The 21902-nt window shown below is 39.2% G+C and overlaps 1 protein-coding gene across 4 annotated transcripts in view; it reads right to left on the bottom strand.

The window, feature by feature from the left end:
* Positions 1-21902, bottom strand: part of jade2 (jade family PHD finger 2) — a 196798-nt gene that overhangs the window by 24482 nt on the left and 150414 nt on the right. For 3 of the 4 annotated variants that reach the window (XM_044222722.1, XM_044222723.1, XM_044222721.1), the window contains 2 exons: positions 13144-13261; positions 2726-2857 (listed from right to left, as the gene is read on the bottom strand). In XM_044222722.1, coding sequence (XP_044078657.1) covers positions 2726-2857; positions 13144-13261 — 250 coding nt within the window. The remainder of the gene's footprint in view (positions 1-2725; positions 2858-13143; positions 13262-21902) is intronic. The other variant, XM_044222724.1, reaches the window with a different exon arrangement.

Raw genomic sequence — 21902 nt, 5'->3', positions numbered from 1 at the left:
AAACTCAGGATGTTTTCAGGATGTCAGGAAATATGACTTTACGGGAGCTGCCAACACATCTAAGAGCGCCACCTTTCAAAACAAGCCTATCTACCTCAGTGAATGCAGACAGAGAGGTAAACAGATGGACATGAACAAAGGGATTGACATTCAGTATTAAATCTGAAACTCCCATGTTTCTGAATAGAGAGGCTTTGCTATCTGCACCCCTGATTTAACTCATCAGTCAACACATTTCTATCCTCGCTAACATGAACCTGGATTATTTCCTAAGAAACTCAAGCTCTCAGGCACACAAAATAGTTACTAGATGTCTCCAGGCCAAACATGTCAATTCTGCTCAGTGGAAAATAAAAAAATAAACCTCTCTCGCTGCTTAGTGATGGACAAACAGCTTCAGAGTAGAGCGTCTTTTTGACTTTTATGAGGATGTCTGTGCATTTAAATGTTAATTTGCACCCCAATAGTCAGGCAGGTGGCTTGACTTGTGTTGACAACTTAAAAGCTAAAGATTCAACTACCACAGCCGCCAGTGTGTCCATCAACAGTTTATCTTATGTCCTCGAGCGAGACACTGAGCCTCTCCTCTCCTCGTTCACTCCAAGTCACTGTGGATACAAGTGTCAGCTAAATGTCTGTAAATTGTCAATGTTACGAACAAAAATCTACATACACATAATCTGCATGCTCAAATTTCCTTTTAATATCTGTCTTCTGAGCATCATATGTAGCTGTAATGATGGGTAGTGGGGAATGGATCGCCTTCTAGCAGGATAGACAACCATTATCATCCATCCTCATCTCACTAACGATGAGGATTGGCAGTGCCAGGCCTCTCTCCCAGTCGCTTATTAATGACAAAGCTTAAAGCTGACAGAGCTTCTTTCTCTCTTTTCAGTTTTATCAGCATTTCTATGCCAGTTTTTTTCCTACCTCTTATTCCCAACTTTCACTTCTTTTACCCATTTAAAATTTGGAGTATGGGTCAAATTCTTTGATGAATGATTTAGCAACTTCTTTTTTCTTTACAAAAACAACATTGTTTAGGATTAGGCTACGTGAGTTGCACTTGAGAGAATTTGAAAAATGTACGTGTTAAACTGGATTTATGGTCGACACAAGGGGTTAACAGGAGTCTCGCCATAGATAGGCGTAGGTTTTTATTTCATAGTCAGATTTCTCCGACTGATAGCACCACTGCAAGACTAGATGGATGCGTTGTACATGATCAGGCAGTATCATGCTTTAATTATATTCCCCATAGTAACTGTTACATTCTTTCAATCACTTTGTGATATAAGCGATGGTGGGAACCTCCTGCTGGGTGTACTGGTCTTTCATTCACTGTGATAGACAGGAAGGGGTTGTGGTGAGTAGAAGTGTTGCAGTGGAAATGGATTTGCAAGATGTGTGTTACTGAAAATGAGAAGATAACTGAGCCATTTTTTCAATTTGCTTCATGTTGTCTTCACTCTTAACAATTAACAGAAACACTAACGCACTCAATACTACAGTACCCATGAGCCTCATCAGCTGCTGCACCACATTGTTGAAACGGTAGAGACCAACGTGACATCTTCAAATTCCCCAACGGGACTAAGTTTACATTAAAATAAAATCTGCACTCTTCATATTGGACAAGTGGGAACCACGTTATGTTGTGCATTTTTAACTTAAATGCCTTGACACAATAAATCGATAAAAAAAAAGAAAAGAAGAAAATCTTGTCTGTAATTTTCTGTTTCATTCATTCGTTTGCTCATCCATGTATCATCTTTGGTTTGACAATACTTTGGTTAATAATGCCCTGTCAGTCAACTTAAGACTATGTGGAGTACCAAGCTTTCACTCTTACTGTTGTAGGATGGTTTAGAGGTTAGTGAGATTGTCTCTCAACCTGAGGACTAAAGCACAGTTCCCATAATTCCCAGTATGATTGTAACTTGTGTTGTACCTCTTAGGGGGATGTTCTACAGTACTACAGTTCTACAGGCTAACACAAAGTGATTTATTTATTGCATGAAAGCTGAGAGGAGGTCTGTATGATTTACAGGGATGACATTCTTACTTGCTGCATCTCTCTCCCTCACTTTTCTTGTGTTTGCCTCTCGGTCTCTCACCAACACCAACAGATTGATGCATCAGATCAGACCTGCTGGGCTGAGCTGCAGTCAACTCCTATTAAAGATTTTACCGTCTCACCCGACACTTGATCTAACACACAGAAAATGCATGACAACAATGATGATGGTGGCATGAAGTCTGTAAAAAAAGAAAAGGTAATACACCAGCATGGAAAGGATGCTGATCACAGCAGGATAAAACATTTTTATTTGCTAAAGGTTGCAGCACTCTTGATGCATCAATAATTTATTTTAAACCAAGTTTCCACATATAAAGTCTTTATCAGGTCAAAGTGAAATAATATTATCCTGAGATTTGCAACTTTTATAATGTCTTGGTTGTTTTGTTATTGCATTTTGCCCTTATAAAGAGATTGTATATGAAAACACTGCCTCAAATAAATTATTGATGCATCAAGGCTACGAATGTGCTGCAAGCTTTTGTCAGCAGAATCATTCACATGGACACAGAAAAACACACATATGTGGCATATGTTCAGCCAATGAGGTGCATTTGATCAATTTGCAAACACTGCAGGGCATAAACCCACCCACGCACACACACACACACACACACACACACACACACACACACAATGTACCTAGCTCTTTTAGCAGGGAGCCGTTCTCTGACTTCAATCTCTCCTTTTTCTTCTCAGGACTACTCTTCCTCCTCTCCTTCCCTTTCTCCTTCACTCCATTCTGCTTCCTCTTTTCTCCCTTCTGGGTTTTCTCTGCAGGGAGACACAGAAGACGGGCTCAGGTTAGGGTTTAGTTGATTTATTCAATTTAAGCTTGATTTAGCTGGAAAGTGTCACTGAGCCTGGAGAACTTCTTCCTTTCAGGTGGAATTTGAGTGAGAAAGTAGCACACAAAGAACATTAAACTTGGAGAAATATAGTGCAAAACAGATCCATGCTAATCAATTATTGAGTTTTTCAGATTATTTGTTGACATTTTAGGAAATGGTTTTATTTGCTACAACTCAGCTGATGCGAACACTTTCAAAATCAAATTTTAGCTTTGCAAGATAGTAAGAATGTGTAGCTAATAAGTTGGATAGTTGCCAGAGGGGAGAAATAAAGAAGGAAAATAGGAAAAAGAGTGTAAAAAGTCTCTGGTGAACTTGAATTTAGGGCCTGAAAAAGTAATGTTTCCACACATTAATGATAACACTCCTTGATTGTGTTATAGCCCCCCAGAACTTTCTCTTCATGTTTTGAAACACAAGTGCACAAAGAGGCTTGCGACTGACAACTATAAGTCGGACTGAGAAATGTTTTTTATAGGACATCATCCTACTGTAGGTGAGCTGAAGTAATTCTCAAAGGGGGTTACCGGTTGTTTAGCCAATTTGTGGTTGCAGAAAAGGGAAGGTGTCATTGGCCAAATGTGACTCGCCTCCTGATGAGGTTTGGTGATAGAGCCATAGTTCATCTTCAGTGGCACATTTACACTTCTGCTCTACCCAGATAAAACCTAAATACCCGGGATGCATGTTAATGCTTGTTGTAAAAGTTGCTTAGTATTCTAGTTCAAGTTTGAGGCTCAGATTCAAAACCCATGTACTGTTAATAAATGAAAACAAAGTCTAGTCACGGGGTTCCCGGTTATCTGTGTGTATGGATGCACTGTGTTGCATGTTCTTGTACCTCTCTAAATAAAAATCAAACACCTTTCAGACTTCTTGAAAAGAAAAACAACACAACTACAACACTGTCATACACACTGTCAGATACTGCCTCTCAGGAAAGAGCACATACTGTTTATATATATATATATATACACACACACACACACACACACACAAACACATCAGGTGTGTGTTAGTCTTCAATTCTATGAGCATGCTGACACACACACTGCACGATATGTACCAGAGTCCTGCAGAGAGCCTCCCTGCAGCGAGCTGTCCTCTCACTCCGGAAGACCTCGCTCACTCCCTCCAGCTGAGAGTGTGGCAGGTAACACAACAAACACTGATATGTAACACATGATCAAGGACTAAATAAGAACAACACCTGACAGTATAATACAGTCTAATCCAATAGTCCTGCAAAAAATACTAACTTGGCACAAGTTTTAATGTTGCTGTATGTTGAAGAGATGGCTAGAAATCGCCAGCATTGCTGGTAGTTGTAAATTAAATCCTATATTAAGATTTATACTGTAAATGCAGCTATTTAATAAGGAGCTATACAGCCTATACAGTTTCTTTATATCTAATTTCATTTGTTAACAAACCACTACAAATAGGTACAATTTAAAAATAGCTCATTTACTCTACATTTCCATTTATCTGGGGTTAGCAGTTCTTCTACATTTAGTCTTCTTCATAGAGTTCCCCTTCTACATAATATACTAATAATTATATTATCAATTATAATTATAATATTATTATTATATTGTTTTACATAAGAAAAAATATTTTACTGAGTCAGGGGCATGATGGGATGGAAAGTAGGTAAGAAACAAACAAAAAAACAAAGTTAAAACCGCCAAATGAAATTCAAATTTTAACAATTGAATCAAAAGAGATGATTTTACTGTCAACAATAACAATCTATCAACACGCAAATTAACAGTAAATAATTATAATGTTCGGTACAACTCACATTTTCAGATAATTCATTTATTATTTATTCAATTAGGGCTGCAACTAATGATTATTTTCATTATAGACTAATCTGTGAATTATTTTTACGATTAACTGATTAATCGTTTAGTCTATAAAATGTCAGAAACTGTGACGTTTTATTATTGCTTGTTTTGTCTGACCAACAGTTCACACTGGAGAAGCTGGGGCCAGAGAATTGGTGGTGTTTTTGCTTGTGAAAAATTACCTTATTGATCAATCGATTATGAAAATAGTTACAGATTAATTTTCTTTTGATCAACCAATCGAATAATCAACTAATCATCTGAACTCTAAATTCAATACCATTATTCCCATTTATGACACAATTCCACTGAAAGAAGAAGAATTGATTATTTCTGAGCTCTGCATCTAACAGATAAACACAAACACATGCACGCTTAACACACACACAGAAACACAGCATGTAAGGAAATGATGCAATCACACTCCACTGACTCTCACATATACAGCACAGTGATGATCTCTCTCCGTCTCTCATTCTATGACATGGAAAGCCCTTATTGTTGGGATGTCTTGTTGTTACAGGCTCCTGCTGTTTACACAAACACAGAGTCCTGACTGCATGGCTCACTAACTCTCCTGCTGCTGTGTTTCATGTTTATATACTATATGTGTCTGGGTGTGCATGCATTGGTACAGCAGGTGGCACCTGCAGGTTCATTAAAGCTACACTGCAGTTTAGAAAAGCTGATTTTATTTGTTTATGTGTGTGTTTCTCTCAGCAGCCACTGTAGGGTGAAGTAGTCTACATGAATGAAAAAAAACAATGAAAATAGTAGAAAACGTAGAGCTCATTATTTTCAGATTTTATTAAAAATACATCTGTAATTAATCTGGCTATTCAAAATGAGGGGAACATTAAATTATATATATCCATAATGAAAACTTTTCATGTGAAAATGACATTACAAAATGTACAATTTATTGTTTTTAATGTTTTTCTCATGTGCAGTATAATAAGCAGCGCTTTTACTTATCACTCTCTGTTCTTCTCCTTACTTTCTATTAGCGGAAGCGGCTGCTCTCACCACCAGATGACCCTGTTCACCGTAAATTGTGGTGAACAGCATCCTGTTACGGCAGGAAATGGAACAAGGCGTGGTCACTTTAATTCCCTGTCTCCTTCTTTAAAAAAAATCTGGGTATTTTTCAGTGAAAATTTGTAAACAATACTACAGCCATGCTAGCGGCTCTGCGAGGTTGTACTTTGACACAGCGGCAGTGTTTTGAGCTTAATGCTAACACATCGTTTAGCATGTTAGCATGCTAACATTTGCTAGTTAGCACTAAAAAGGAACTATGGCTGAGGCTGTTGTCATCAGTTTTGCAGGTATTTGGTCATAAACCAAATTATTGGACACATTTAAATTTTGACCTGATGATGGCGCTAGAGGAAAAGTCAGATGATCACCAAATGCAGTAGGATTCATCCTCTGGGGACCATGAATGTATGTATAAAATTTAATCTTAATCCACTGATATTTCAGTCTGGACAAGTGGTGAACCAATTGACGGACCGACATTGCCACCCATACAGCCGTGCCGCTAGAATGGCTTGAATAAGGAGCGTTTTGCTTAAAAAAAAAAGCTTTGGTATTTTATTGTAGCTGCTCTGTAGCATACAGTATAGATTCTTTCAAAATTGTGTGTGTGTTGGTCAGTAGAGTACATGACTACACTGCGTGTGTGGCTGTCACAGCCAGCACTAGGCTGTCCTCATGCTTGCTTTAGCATGGAGGAGCAGGACATGCATGAATGGAGCTGAGAGAGACCAGAGAGAGATTTCACACTGAGACGACACTGTGTGTGTGTGTGTGTGTGTGTGTGTGTGTGTGTGTGTGTGTGTGTGTGTGTGTAGTTTCAGGAGTGAGAGCAAAGGAGAAGAGACAGTATAGTTCACTAGAAGTACAATACTTAATGTTTAGAAAGAAAGAAATGCAAAATAAAGAAGAAAAGAACATTTGTGTGTACTGTACTTTTATGTGGGCCTAAAAAGTTAAAATTTTTGTTTAGGGATATTCATGTTTTCAAAGGGCTTGAGAGAAGTTTCGTGCTGTATCTCCACTTCAGTAATAAAATGTAAGGTGAAGTGGAAGAATACCGTAAACGATGTGGAGATGTTATGGAAAATGACAGCATGAAGGCTGATCAGGAAGATGAAATGGGATGAATGAGGTGTTAAAAGTGTGGAGAAGTTTTATATTTCCAGGTCCATGCTGGGTCAAATTTCTTGTCAAAAGTTATGAGTGTGACAAACTAATGCACTGAACACAGATGCAATAGCAAGGTGGGGGCCAATTTAGTTTCAAGTGAGAAATTTGAAGTTTATTAGATGGAAGCGTGGCAGAGTTAGCATTTTTGTTCACGTTAGTTAAGCTTGTTAGTCATGAGCTTTAATTACGATTAGATTTTTATTTAATTTTTATATTTCTGTATGCCAATATGCTTGCAATCAGACTTGTAACACTACTCTACTTTTCACTTGTTTTATCGTTCCTTAAAGTAAAAATGGGAGGTCAGAGGTTGGTTCAGCTATGTTAACACCCTTACTGCTACTAGATTTCTTTCAAGAAAACTACACAGACGTAAAAGGATGGAAGAATGACAGAAAGTTGTCTCAGTAGCTTCTCGATGTGTGCTTCAACACTGCTAACATCCTTCCTGTTTCCAGTGTTTAAAGCCTGAAAAGAGCTCTTTTGCAAGGACAGTACCAGATTAAGAGAAAAGGTTTTTTGAAATAATTAATTTACAAACGGCTCAGGTTTCATCTCTCCATATGAGAGAAAATCTTAGTTTTTTAGTTTTATCTGACCATGACAAACATGAGTTCTGAGTTAACTGCTCATCTTGAATCTCAAAAATCAGATTTTATTTACATCCAGGATTCGACTCTGCTCACCTGCAGATGAAAGCTGTTGGTTTGTCCAGTGAGATGGTAATGTTGATAGGGTATCTAAATTTAGTTCCTGGACTGTGTCTAGTGTGCTAAATATCTACAGGTCTTCAGAAGCGGTGCAAACACAAACAAAAATAGGCTTTTAGTTCCTGATTTTAGTTCCTGGTACTAGATGGTCGAAAACAGTCACTGCAGGGAAATTTTGAACCCTTGCTGTCAGAGTGTAAAGGTACGGTCAAATTAGACTTCCATTCAAGAAAATTTCATAAAGTATGAGAGCAACAGTTTGTAGTCTGGAGGTGTGGTGTTGTACTAAACATGATGATGAAACACGCTGGAATACTGACTTCAACATTACCAAACACAGTCCATAATTGGCCGACTGTGCACATTTGCATGGTCAAAGTTGAACAAAGGTGAATTCTTAATTGCGAGCAGGCTGGAGATTGCACCGAAATATAAAACAAATGATTGAAATTATCCGTCGTGCGAGCTTTAGTACAAGTGAATGAGAGACAGAGGGAATATTTGGAGGATGTGAGTGTAATGTGACTGTTTTTTCATAAAGACGATTTGTAAAAGAGTGCAGGTACATCAACCAGACATTTCTCCCCCTTTTTCCAATTTATTTTATGGCTGTTGCTGAAATTGCGGAGGCCATTAACGCCAGGGGATCTTTGAGGGAGCTCCCAGAGGGAACGCTTCTTCACACAGCTCCTAAATTGTGATGTCTTTCTTTTTTTGTTTTGACAGGGGGACCATCTTATCCTCTGATCTCTCAGGGACCATTTTTCAACATTTTTCCTAATCTGATCTTGTTCTTTTATATGTTCTACAGCTTGGGAAACTAGTCTTTGGGTTTTCAAGGACGCCTGCAGGCTCGGCTTGAACGTGTGGAAGCTTTCCCCCTGCAGGTTGTAATCTCAGCACAAATCCAACTATCAGCAGTGGAAACCTTTTTAAACACTTTTTTGTCAGATCTGTGCTTTTTTCCCTCTTTTGTCTTTACATTCTGCTGTTGCCTTTCTCTCCATATCTGCAATATTATCCTTCCCTCCAAACCCCCTTCCCTCTCTTGTTTAGAAGGTGCAACAGCACCAGGGGATTCGTCTTTTTGAAGTGTGTGATTAATTTCCCCTCTTTCTAGGTGCACTGAACTGCAGTGTGCCAGTCTGTGTGTGTGTAGCCACTGTGTCCCATTTCTTACCTGAGCTCATTAGTGCAATGTGAGAAAGTTTTTTTTTTACTCCCCTACTGTCTTTTCCTCCCCCACTCCACCCTTTCTTCTGTCCTTTCACACTCACGCTACTCCTGTTTCTCTCTCTTCTTCCTCTCTTTCTTTCATCATATTACCTTCTTGTCCCTTCCCATCCTCCTCTTCCTCCATCCTTATTTTCTCTTCCTCACACTCTTACACACACACACACACACTTGCTGAGAGCAGATCAGAGAGGCCAATACTAACCACTGTCAGCTTGTCACAGTTCGGTTTGAGCCAGAATATAAATGTAGTACACTTCCTGCATAACAATAATACTGAGTGTGTATGTGTGCAGAATACTGTGCTACAACACAGCTGCAACTCTATACATGCCTGCACACTGATGTGTATAAATAAGATTATTGTTATAGATTATAGATATAGTCCCTACCAGAGAACTGATCGGCTGTGGAGAAGTGAATCAAGTGCTTGTCCGCCCTGCATCAAAAAAAAAAAAAAAAAAAAAAAAAAAAAAGGGACCAAATGACCTAACAACAAAACCTGGTTTCACCATCAGGTTTCAACTTTGACAGCGATAAAGAGGAAATCCTGTTATCTTAAGTTCTGGAGAGAAGGTTTATACTGTTTATAGAAGTGCAATGAAGGTTCCTGTTTAGCCAAAGTGACTCTATGTCTTCTTTTAAATGAGTCAAGAACATAAGTAAGTATCATCAGGTCAAAATTGTAATTTATCCAGTATTTTGGTTTATGACCAAATACTTGCAAAACGAATCAAATTCCCATAAGACTCAGCTTTACTTTGTGTTTAGTGCTAATTAGCAAACGTTAGCATGCCAACACTCTAGGCTAAGATGGCAAAGAGGTAAACATTATACCTGCTAAACATTAGCATGCTAGTATTGTCATTGTAAACATGTTAGCATGCTGATATTAGCATTTTGCTCAAAGCACCGCTGCGCCTATGTGGAGCCTCACAGAGCCAGTAGCATGGCTGAAGACTCTCCAGTCTTGATTTGTTGAAATTATCATTTTCTTGCCTTACATAAATCATGTTATTTTTTATTACGTTTAATCTTATGACAAAAGTGCCTCATCTGGTTAAGCTCACAAAATCTGGAGAGAAAATCTAGTCCAAAAAAATGGGACAACAGGATCTTGAAATTAGCTGTGCTAACTTGAATAAAGGTAGTGCTGGTATGTCTTCATCCTTCTGATAAGGCAAGGCGCTGGCAGAAAATGAATTGTGACATTTAGGTATGATTATTTGTTGCCTGGTTAACTCTGCTACAGTGGAGCTTACTTCTTGGGTGAAAATTATTTTAGCTCATTCAAATCATTTTTGAAATTTCTATTTCATATCAAATTATTTACACATTCGGTCTTGTTAAGGTTTTTAAATCACATTGTTGAGTTTTTACTTATGTTATCATATATGAATAACTTGCTACAGAACACTAAATGCCATATCATCATGCAGACTTCCTTGTACTTTCAGCATCATGCTTCCCTGTCTGCATGTGGGACTACAGGGATATTGCCCGCGTGCCTGTCCGCCTTGCTGGTAACATGCTAGCATACACAAAGCATGACGAGAGAAGCGCTGAACATGTCAGACAGGAAGATAAACATGACAGACAGGCGGACTGGTAGACAGAACGTAGAGCATGACAGATTAAGTACTGTGAGAGACAGACAGGTGGACAGAGGTGTGTTGTTCTGTGTCAAGTGGGTTTGAGGAGAGATGTGTGTGTGTTTTCCACATGGAAACAAGCCCGGGGGGAGATGAGGGGAGGAAGGATAGTGGTGCTGGTGCACAGTGAGCTCAGAGTATCTGCAGGTTTCTGAAAATCAGATTTTACAGTTTCAACATGTTCAGCTTATTGTATTATGCCTGTTCTGCCACACTAGACTTTATGGATCAAATGAGTAAACCAAGCAGATTTAATTTACATAGCATTTATTCTTTTTTGTTTTTCTAACTTTCTCACTCTGCTTTGACCAATACAACCACCTGAACACAATTTGTCTGTAGTATTGTCTGGCAAAACTTACTTTTGGCAATGTTTTCAGTTACTTTTAGTGTCACATAGTGTCCCAAAATCAGTTTGTGTGGCCAGAAGGACAAAAAAAGAACAAACTGAGACAACTGACGGACTGACTGAAACACTGTCGGATGAGACAACGGAAATAAGACAGAGGAGAGAAAAAACAGGGAAAATATAACCCTTAGAGGACACAGCAAATGAGAGAAAAAGAAAGAATGAAACAGATGGAGGAGGAAATAGATTAAAGAAAAGGATTAAGAGAAATTGAGAGTGGAAAAATAAGAAAGATAAAAGAGGCCGAGAAAAAGAGGTAGATACAAGGTGAGGGACACGACAAATCATTATAGCAGACAACCTCATCTTTCACTCTCTGGTGCTCTCTCTCTCTCTCTCTCTCTCTCTCTGTCTCTCTTTCACACACACACACACACACACACACACACACACACACACACACACACACACACACACACCAACTATCCTCTCTAATCTAGAGTGTGAATAGATATGGCTGTTTAATGCCAACAGCACAGCTCCCGGTACTCGCTGAGTCAGGAGCTCTGCACTGCGTGTGTGTACATGTGTTTGTGTGTGTGTGTGTGTGTGTGTGTGCGCGCCTTTAAGAGCGTGAGTGTGTTAGTGAGAGACACAGAGGGAGTTAGAAAGAGAGTGAAAGTGTTTGTAAGATTTAGTGGCGTGCATAGATGTGTGTGCAGCCTTCCTCGGAAATGATGAGCACTGAAAATTAAGCAATAACTAAACACTCACACACACACACACACACACACACACACGCAGTCACAAACATCCATGACACAGCCACAGGGGCAGGCTGACAAGAGTTCACTATCATTACCATGCCAGCGAGACGTCACTGGTATTACCATGACAACAAGCTTTCACTCTCATCGCCATGACAGCTGCAGGTCACGACGACTAGAACTAATAGGGTTCTTTAACAATATCCGAGACAAATACAGGTCACGTATTTTCTAAACAGCTATACTTAACTATCATCTCCTTAACAACAGCTTGTACCTTTGTTTAAATGATCAACTTGAGAAGGTTGTTTATTCAGCTGATATATATCTCAAGATAAGCTTCTTCCTATTTACCGATGACCTAAACAAAGTTGTTAACGCCTTTATCTCTTCTGGAGTCCAGGTTGAAATTTAATTTATAAATTATTAGTATTAGTAGTGTTGTGATTATTTTCCCCTCCCCCCCTTTTTAGATTGCCTTTAGTGTTTCTTTCTACTATAGGCTACATTGTGTAACATGGGAAAATCTTATCTTATGTCCCTAGAACTACTTACTGTGTGATGTGAACCTACTTTCTAAAATACTGGTAAATTGAGAGTTTGTTTACAATTGGAAGAGCTCAGTATCACGTTTGTTTTTATATTTGAAGAGCTCAATGACCTTCATTTCGGGAAGTGTTGCCAGTGCCGATTGTGCATATGTATGGTGCTATTTGTCTATATCATTGTTACCTGATGAAGGTCTGAGGTCAATCAATAAAGTGATTATGAATGATGGACAGTGTGGGGGAGTCTTTCTCTTCTATTGCAACTGTCCTCCTGTCTCAGCCGCAGCTCCCTTCATCGACTTCAGCTGCTACAAAATGCAGCTGCCAGGCTAATAACATGTTCATAAAAAATAAATGCTAAAAATGTATACCATTTAACCTGGTGGTCCCACTAAGATTATAAATCTCATTTTTGCAGATATCTCACAAACACAGCAGCATCAACTCAACCAGCCAGCTTCATCCTTCCTGTTCTCCATCACAGAGCAGCTGCATGAAATGCATCAAAGTCAGTCATCTGTGAAGAGTGGATAGGAAATCGAGCTCCATTTATGTGGATGGTGTGTGTCACAATATGTGGCTGAACTGTTATTCCAATGTTCTTTGCTGTGCAGGTGTCAAGTGTGGCCTACTGTGCAAAATTATGACAGGCCATTTCCAAAACTGTCCACCCACTACACTCAGTCAACAAGGGTTTAGATGTAACCGTTATGCACTTGAGCTTTCCAAATTGTACTTTTTTTTTGGGTGGACAGAGTGTGTGTGTTGGCGGCCTTGGCTACATTGCTAGAGTGGGTGAAAGGTAACAGGTTTTTACATCGGTGTGTTTAGATGACTGGAATTAGAAAAATCACAACAGACACACACTTGTGTTTTCTCTCTGTCTTACCGCCAGCAATGTCCTCTTCCAGTAGTTGTATCTGAAGGTGGAAGATCTTCTCCTGGAGGTCGCACAGGGTGTGTTTCATTTTCTCCCTCCGTGTCACCATGTAGCACAGGTTACGCACCTGAAACACAGGACATCGTTGTTACAAATTAAAGGACAGAGGTGTGACTCGGGCAGCATGTTTCATCTAGTCTCATCTCATCATGATTTAGTGCAGCGACGAACAAAAAACAGTGAGCATAATAGCATAAACATTATGACCAGCAAACATGTGGATACAAATACATGCAGACATACATTTTGTTATGATATATCAACAAATAAAACACACACAGTTAAGACACTTAACAGTTGCAATCAGTATTTTTTATATTAAAAATGGAACCAATGTTTAATATGTGAGGGGCTATTACCACCAAACTCTGCAGCTCTACAGACCTTTTAAGGCTCTTTTAGTTCATTATTTTGGTTTTATGGCACATTTACTGTTTCAGTGCACTCACCAACCCCATTTCCAGCAGCAGCAGCAGGCAGCTGCTTTTAGCAAAAAGCTGTGCTACCACCAAAGGGCAGGGACACAAAGTTAGCAACTAGCTGGTGAATGAAGTAGAACATCTAGCAGCTAAAGTGCAAGATAAAAAGCTAAAAGGAGAAAGAGAGTATATACTGGACTCAAGTTCATCAGGTGAAATGAATGATAATGTTTCTCTATGTCTTCTGGATGTATAAATGCAATTATCTGCTAATACTGTAGCCAAACAACTTTATAACAAAAAACTACTTTAATTATTGTTTGCATACACAACTCTCTACAAGTGAATGAATCCGTATTTAGTCCACTAAAAATGTCATATCACATCAAAAGTGACCACAGAAAGATGTGAATTTTGAAAAATCTTAAGGTTAAAAAAGAAAAATAGATCAATGCAACAAACAGAGGTTTATGTGCATCCAGTAATGAGGCAATAAGAGGTAAGAGTCAAGAGGCGACTTCCTGTTTCCTGCCAGTAAACTGGATCCCAGACTCTTCCTCCACTCAGACCCAAACTCCAGCTGAGCCCTCCTGTTCCTCCATATTGCTAAATTACTATCATATGGCACTATAAGCAGTATACGAGTGTGTATGTGATTGGATAGAGAGCATGGAGCTGGGAGATAAATGTGCAAGTGTGCATGTTTATGTTAAGCACATATGGATGTTCAAAGAAAAGCGGTGGTTGTAAATGTGTGTCAGTGTGTGTGTTACTATTTTGAATTGGCAACACATAAGAGAGAAGGAGACAGAGAGAGAAGAAAGCAAGTACAGTGGCTGAGAAGGAGACTGATAGAAAGACAGAAACAGATAAATAGAGAGAGACAGGTAGGGAGAGAGGCAGACAAGTACAAAAAGCTGAGTAAACAAGATTCAAAGATATTGAAATAGAGAGCTGATGTGCGGTCCCCTGGCAGCTGTAGTTGTTAAATGCTAACAAAAATCTTTTATATACAGATAAAACAGCAATTACAGAGAGTAGATACCCATACTAGCTTTGAATATGGACAGAAAACTTCAGGTTTCTGCTGTTCCACTAGCTTCTGTAACTCTGAAGCTAGTAGAGCAGAGAGGAGAAGAACCAAGAGCTACTTGTAGAAGAAGCCATGACCAGAGAGAGCGTCCAAGTGCGTTCAGACCAAAATTCCCTCCCCATTGGTTTCAATAAGGAAGGGGAAGAGACAGTTTAATCTGACTGAGCTTTGACCTGCAAAATTAGTCAAAAAAGTCTCTCCAATGTCCAGATAGTTTGAGTGAAGTGGGTGGGACTGACCTCTCAATCAGAAAATGTTGATGGTTTATGTACTTGTTTATGTACAGTGACTGCACATCAAAATAATACAAGAGGTAGGAGGGATGCTCTTTCTCCTATCAGTTTATGCTTAAGGCTGGGTTATGTTTAAAAAGAACTAGTTCATACAGTGTGGCATCCGAAGTAAGTGTTCATACTGTAGCTCTTCCGAGTGGCCACACTCGAAAGCAGGCCGACTATCCTAGCGAGGGGCAAGAGGCAATAATTGTTTAAATATGGGGCTAGTAGCGCACACTTTCAGACAATCTTTCCTGGAAGGCATTCATAGTGTTGTACTCGGGGGGTTGTACACATGAAAAGTGAAAGAAATAGTTGTATAAATAATGAAAAAAAGAGAGAGCTTGAAAGAGAATTTCAAACCTGCATACTTTCTCACCTCCACCCACCTGCGTGAAGTGGGCGTGATTGCCGGCTTGTCAGTTTTGGAAAGTTACAAAAATGGTAAGACCCAGCCCCAGCATCCCCACCCACGTTTCAGACCATCCATCAAGCACGAAGGTTGGAGAATACTGACGCCTTTATTATACTGCTGATACGAGTGCCACAACAATTTATTGTTAGCAACTGATATTTACTGATTTTATTTACCATTAGTCATAAATAATTAGGGGGTCGGAGTATAACCTGAGCTGATATTACTTTAGTGGCACAGGCTAATGGAGCTAATGTGAACTGAGAGCGAGAGAACGACATAGAAGCGCACACAGCACTTACTGTACAACCGGTGGCCTTTCTGTTTTGTGAATGTTTTTACAACACCATGTACACCACAGTAAAGGTTTATATCTGTTTAATGGCCTCATAGCTGCTATTGTATGTTGGGTTCCAAGCAAACAGCTAGGAGCTATTACAGATGCTGATATTTATGTACAAGACAAAATAACTGATCATCTCAGTTATGTTTTAATGTACAGAACATACTGTGGTTCTTTGGGTTGTGAAGATTTCAAGTTTGCATACAGCTGTGGATGTACTGCACGTAATATCCAACACATAGTCATGAGAACCAAGTAACTGGAGAGGTAGGGTTAGGTCGGGAGAGAAACTAACTGGTACCAAGCCAGAGCACTTGAATCCCAAACTAACAAGCCAGAAACTAGATCTCTGCCAACTGGATTTCTCTTACAATGGTAAATTAGTAATCATGTGTCTCTAACCACATCTGTGTGTGTGTGTGTGGGTGGCAGCATCATGCATGTGTGAGGCTATGCTAATGGGACAGGACAGACTGTGTGTGTGTGTGTGTGTGTGTGTGTGTGTGTGTGTGTGTGTCTGTGCATGTGTGGAGTGTAGGAGGGCAAAGATTCAGGTATTAAAGAGGCAGAACAAACAAGGGAATACAGATATAAACACATATATCAGAAAAATATTACACTGGTGGGAACACAACACAAAACATCATAGACTGGAACAACCTGTAGTCCTATGTGTGCTTTTGTGTGTGTGTGTGTGTGTGTGCGCATGTGTCAGCAAGTGCGGGACAAGGAGACAGAAAAAGAGCAAGGCCTGTATGAGTTTGCATTTGTGATAAAGAAACAGAATTGGTTCATTTGTTTACAGTATATGTGTGTAGGCATGTGTGTGTGTGTGTGTGTGTGTGTGTGTGTACTGGCGGTCCAGCAGGCTGACTGTTTATCTGTTGGTCTTGATGGATTCGTCAGCCTGGCCTATCTGACCCATTCCATCCCTGTTAGAGCGCTGCAGATAAAAATAGCTGCTCAACTGGGACACAATGTGCAGAGCCTGGCTTTGATTAGGACACTGTGTGTGTGTGTGTGTGTGTGTGTGTGTGTGTGTGTGTGTGTGTGTGTGCACCGTTTTTAAAAACAACTACCTCTGCCCGGACACATGACAGGGGAGTGGAGAGCAGGATGGGAGGTAAAGAGGAGGAAGAGCAATGAGAGAGGAGTTTGGAGTAAAATAACAACCTCTCTGTTTTTTGTTTACTTTCTCTCCTTTTTTTCTCTCTCACCCTTTACCCCCACATTTCACTACCTCTCTCATTCTCCTCCAAACTCTGGAAATCAAGGCCAACTGTCTTAAGCACTGAGCAGCAATGCAGCCTTTTTTCCTTTTCTTATTTTAGCAAACTGAAAATGATTATTATTATTATTTTTTTTTACATTAGATAAATATATGTAAATATTGTGTGGTAAATACTTTATATGTTGCGCGAATTGGCTCCATACTTAACTGGGATTTATTTTATGTTGACACCTGTCTTCAAACCAAATCTTTGTTACAGGGCAGCAGAGTTTTGAGATGAAGTGACGTGAATTGAATTTCTTGTTCCTTTGGCACAAACAGTCTCTGACCTTTTCTCACTCTGTCTGTCAGAGGCTCCTGCCCTGTACCAACTCTCTCCTTTGTCATTCTTTCCTCCATAATTTAATCATCCATCCTCCTATCTGTATACTGAAACATATTATCCCAACAATTTATCTGTACTTCTGTCAGGCTTTTTATGCCTCTTTAACTCCATCTGTCTTTGTCTCATCTCTGTCTGAGTCTATTCATTAATCCTGAGCAGCTATGCATCTCTGAATCAGCAAACACAGCACTTCTACATTTTCTGGAGAGCCAATGAAACCAAAGCAAAACAGCATTTTTGCGTCAGGATGGAGGATCAGATGAGATTTCATTGTTTTCCTTCTGATAAAGAGAGATGTTATTGTGGTTACAGTATATAAAAGTATCAATATTTTTACAAGTCTGGTAATCAGGAGCGACTACAACATGCCTTTTTTATGCCGAGAGGGTTTTATTTGAAAGTGGAGATGGGTTGTGAATATAATGTTTATGCACCGGACATGTCAGGAAATGACCATGCAGGCAATTTCCTTATCGGGATTAATATCAGGAAAATCAGCCATATTGGTGTCAGTGAAGAACGATCACATGCTCAAAGAAATTGTATAAATATCTCACCTTTTATCCATTTTAAATGTCTTTTTTTTCTTGACCAGTCAGGTGAGATGTTTGCTTGTTCAAGACCATTTGTTCTACCATCTGGTTATGACAAAGTCAATATGACATATTTGTGGACATTAGACATTCATTAATTTGGCCAGTGTAAATTAAACTTGACAGGTAATTTGCTTTTTGGCAGGTGAGCCAAAGAGTTGATTTAAAACACTGGCTGAGACAGAAGTAATAAAATAAAATCAGCAAAATACAATGTTCAACATTTAAAATACAATAAAAACTAATAACTGATAAAAATGACCATATTATGTTTTTTGGAAAATGCTTGAAACTAGAAAACAATTGAAAGATGCATTCCTCCGTTTCTCCCTCTAACCATCCATCTACTGCTCTCCCTCCCTTAATCCCTCGATGACCGAACCTTTCTATCTCATCCATCTATGACATGGCAGGCTAGAGATAATCAGCATTACAAGTGTATTAACTGTGCTGAGCAAGGCCAACGCCTCTCATACCACACCTTCCATATCTCACTCTCTCTCTCTAACTATCACACCGTAAGGCTCTCTCTCATCCTCTCTCTCTCTCTCCGTCAGTGTGTATTATCAGCTCTCTCTGCACTCATCGTGTCTCTCCTGTCCTGACAATTAATGCACACAGATATCCACATAAATGATAAACAAACTATATGCACACATGTTCACTTGCTGACTCTCTGTTCACTCTCTCTGTCTCTGTCTCTCTCTCTCTCTCTCTCTCTCTCTCTCTCCCACACACACACACACACACACACACACACACACACACACACAGTGGTCAGCAGAGCACTGGCTGTCATCAACCACTAATTACATCAACAGGTGTCTGGCAGGAGGGCACCATGCCCTTTGTGTGAGTGTGTGTGTGTGTGTGTGTGTGAGTGTGTGAGTGTCTGTGTGTGTGTGTGTGTGTGAGTGAGAGAGAGAGAGAGAGCGAGATAGTGCTAGAAAGAGGGAGAAATTGAAATTTTCTATCCAAATACTGCACAAATTTTAAGCACATTTTCAAGAGGTCAGCAACGTAAATTACCTACCGAAGTCCAATTGATCCTGGATTTAAAAACAAATCTAATTTCGTGAATTAAGTTATGTACATAGGGGAATTTTACAGTTGAACAATAAACTTTACTACTAAAAATTACAGTAAGGGCAATTTTGAACAATAAATGTCACCGAAAATTCTCCTCACACCTCAGCCAACAATTAAAACTTTAGGATTTTTCTTCCATTTTTGACATTTCCACAAATTAAATTTAAAAATATGCATACCAACAGGTGTGTGGAAACATACAGTTTTTAATGAGTGTCTCTTTCCATTCGCACCAGTGTGTAAGGGAATTTGTGTATGCGTAGCATGTCAGTCAACTGCAGTGTTTGTGTGTGGGTCTGAGAAAGACAATGTGTGTGCTGCCCCGGGCGGAAAGGCAGGAGCTGCGTCAGAACTAATTCCCAAACTGATCTCTGAGATAGAGATAAACCCACTGAGACCAGAGAGGGAATGCATGTGTGTGTGTATTGTGTGTGTGTCTAAGTGTCTGTGACTAAAAATGGATTTCATGGTATTGACTTAAGTGATATGTGACGCACATGTGGTAAATTACTGTGAAGACATACTAACAGAGGGAAAGAGCGAGGAAGAGATACAATGAAAATGAGAACACAGCTAGTTTTTTAACTTCACCAATGAGTTATATCACTCAGTCATAGAAGAAAAGAGTATAAATAAGCTAAGAAACAAAGGAGATAATGGTCTCTATATTTCTTTACTTCTCCAACTAACTTCCAGCTCAGATCTATATTGACCTGACCCTCGCAGCTCCCAGCATATTGACTACAAACCTGTGCTGCTTACTAATGAGCACCATCGACTATGAAATACACAGATACCACTGTGAGGAAGCAGCCAACTAAAGATCCAGATTATTGATCTGTAATTGGCCCAATATCACCCCAAACTCAATATGGAGATCCTGGGTTAATTACTAACAAGACAATCCCAACTGGAATAATAAAACTGGAGTGTGCACTTAAATGCAGACAGCTTGTTATAGAAGGAGCTCTTCTGTGATTACAAGTCCAAACAGTTAATCAATTTGTCACGTGTTGCTCAAGTACGTTTCATCTATTAGTTACACTACTGGGATTAGTGGGCTGATTTACACCAGAGTGTGTTGCTATTCACATCTACATCAATAATCATAAAGACAAACATAAATTATTCAATCAAAGCAAATGCATTCCTTTGTTGTTCATACAGCAATGCTAAAGAAATCACAATAAACACTAGGGCTGGATGTCGACACTGATCTCCCGATTTGATTTCGATTCACAAAGTCCAGAATCGATTAGTTTTGATTTGATTCTTAATGATTCAGTTACATCAGTTAAATACCAATGTTGAATGAAGCACTTCAGTCAGTCAGTAGGTGATTTTTTTTTGGGGGGGGGTTTGTGTGTGTGTGTGTGTGCCATCCTCCTTGTTAGCAAAATGACCAAAATAGGTCCCCCTTGTTAACCTTCTCAAAAGATGCTCTGTGGCGCTTCACATTGCTGCTTTTAATAATCGCCACGATCTCGGAACATGAGACACACTGGATTTGAACTGCCTGTGGGAACATGCAAGAGTTTTTCCATTCTTGATTAAAAGCTCTGTTTCCGCTGTCTTATTTTCTCTTTTTAGAGCACACCATTTGAAATGATTTCTCTGACTCGTCTTGTCGAAAAATTAACAAATCACAAGTGCACGTGATAGGCTGAATTGTAAACACATTTCCCGGTTGTAAAACTGTGGACCAAGGATATATTTTCTTTGGCAAATGCAAAGCGATAAAGACATGACATCTATATATTTTTTTAGGTCTACGTGTGCAAAATAATAAAAGACCTGCACCACTTGCAAGAGTGCCATCATTATGCAATTTTATTTATTTATTTATTTTTAAATCAGTGCTATCCTGGACAGCTACGCATGGACTGTCAGTGCCAGATGTTCCTTGCAAGTTCTCCATATCAACCTAAAAAGGTAATAAAATGTTAGTCCCCAAGTGGCCAAAAACATCAGTTGATGCAGGTCTAATGGTTGAATCCCCAAATAAATGCTTATTGTAATCCAAAAATGTTACTTATAAATTATTTTTTTTAGGCAAAGAAAACAATACAGCATCAAACAAAACAAACAAACACTAAAACAATCCTAGGCATTTAGAATTTGATTTTGACGGTTGGTTGGCAAAGATTTGTCGACAAGACTTTGCCGGATGATATGTTACACAAAACCTTAATACTGGTAATTAGCTGAAGAGAACATTTCTAAAAAAATGTCTAGTACATCTTGTAATCTCATCTCTCGTAAAAGGTGCCTTTAAAAGGTTCTCCTTCACAGTCCACACTCAAAAATATAATACCCCAGTGACCTGCACCGTCAAAGTAAAAGGCCTGTGCAACACGTCATAAATCCTTTTCATGATCCTACAGGGACAGTTAGATAACTCCCACACCTAGCATCCTCATCTGTCACAACATTACAAATTCATGAGTGAAAATAAAAAACTGTCTGAGAGACGTAAATTTGGTGAATCTAGTGCTGCCGCCTCAGAATCAGAAAAGAAAGTTTGGTTTATGGTTGTCAAACATCTTGACCATGAAGCATGTTTAGAAACACAAATGATGTTTTAATCATGGTGGGCGGACAAACAAACACCACAGGCATGTAAAGCCACTGATCCTGTATTCATGCCATATAACACCAACCTGTGGTAAATAAGCAATTAATAACTAATCAGGAGTATTGATCTGGTTCAGCAGTTTATTGTTTGTAAGCTAATTAGTGATAAAGGACACCAACAAGGAACTGACTGATCTGTATGTCACTGGCTCATTTTATAGAGGTTAAAACCTATGCTGTTGATTATTATAATATACATGAATATTTTCAAAAGTGATTTATCCATTTAGT

This window comes from Siniperca chuatsi, linkage group LG14, assembly GCF_020085105.1.
Source record: "Siniperca chuatsi isolate FFG_IHB_CAS linkage group LG14, ASM2008510v1, whole genome shotgun sequence".
Lineage (NCBI taxonomy): Eukaryota > Metazoa > Chordata > Actinopteri > Centrarchiformes > Sinipercidae > Siniperca > Siniperca chuatsi.
Note: the sequence above shows the minus strand (reverse complement) of the source record. Positions and strands in the feature narration are given on the sequence as shown.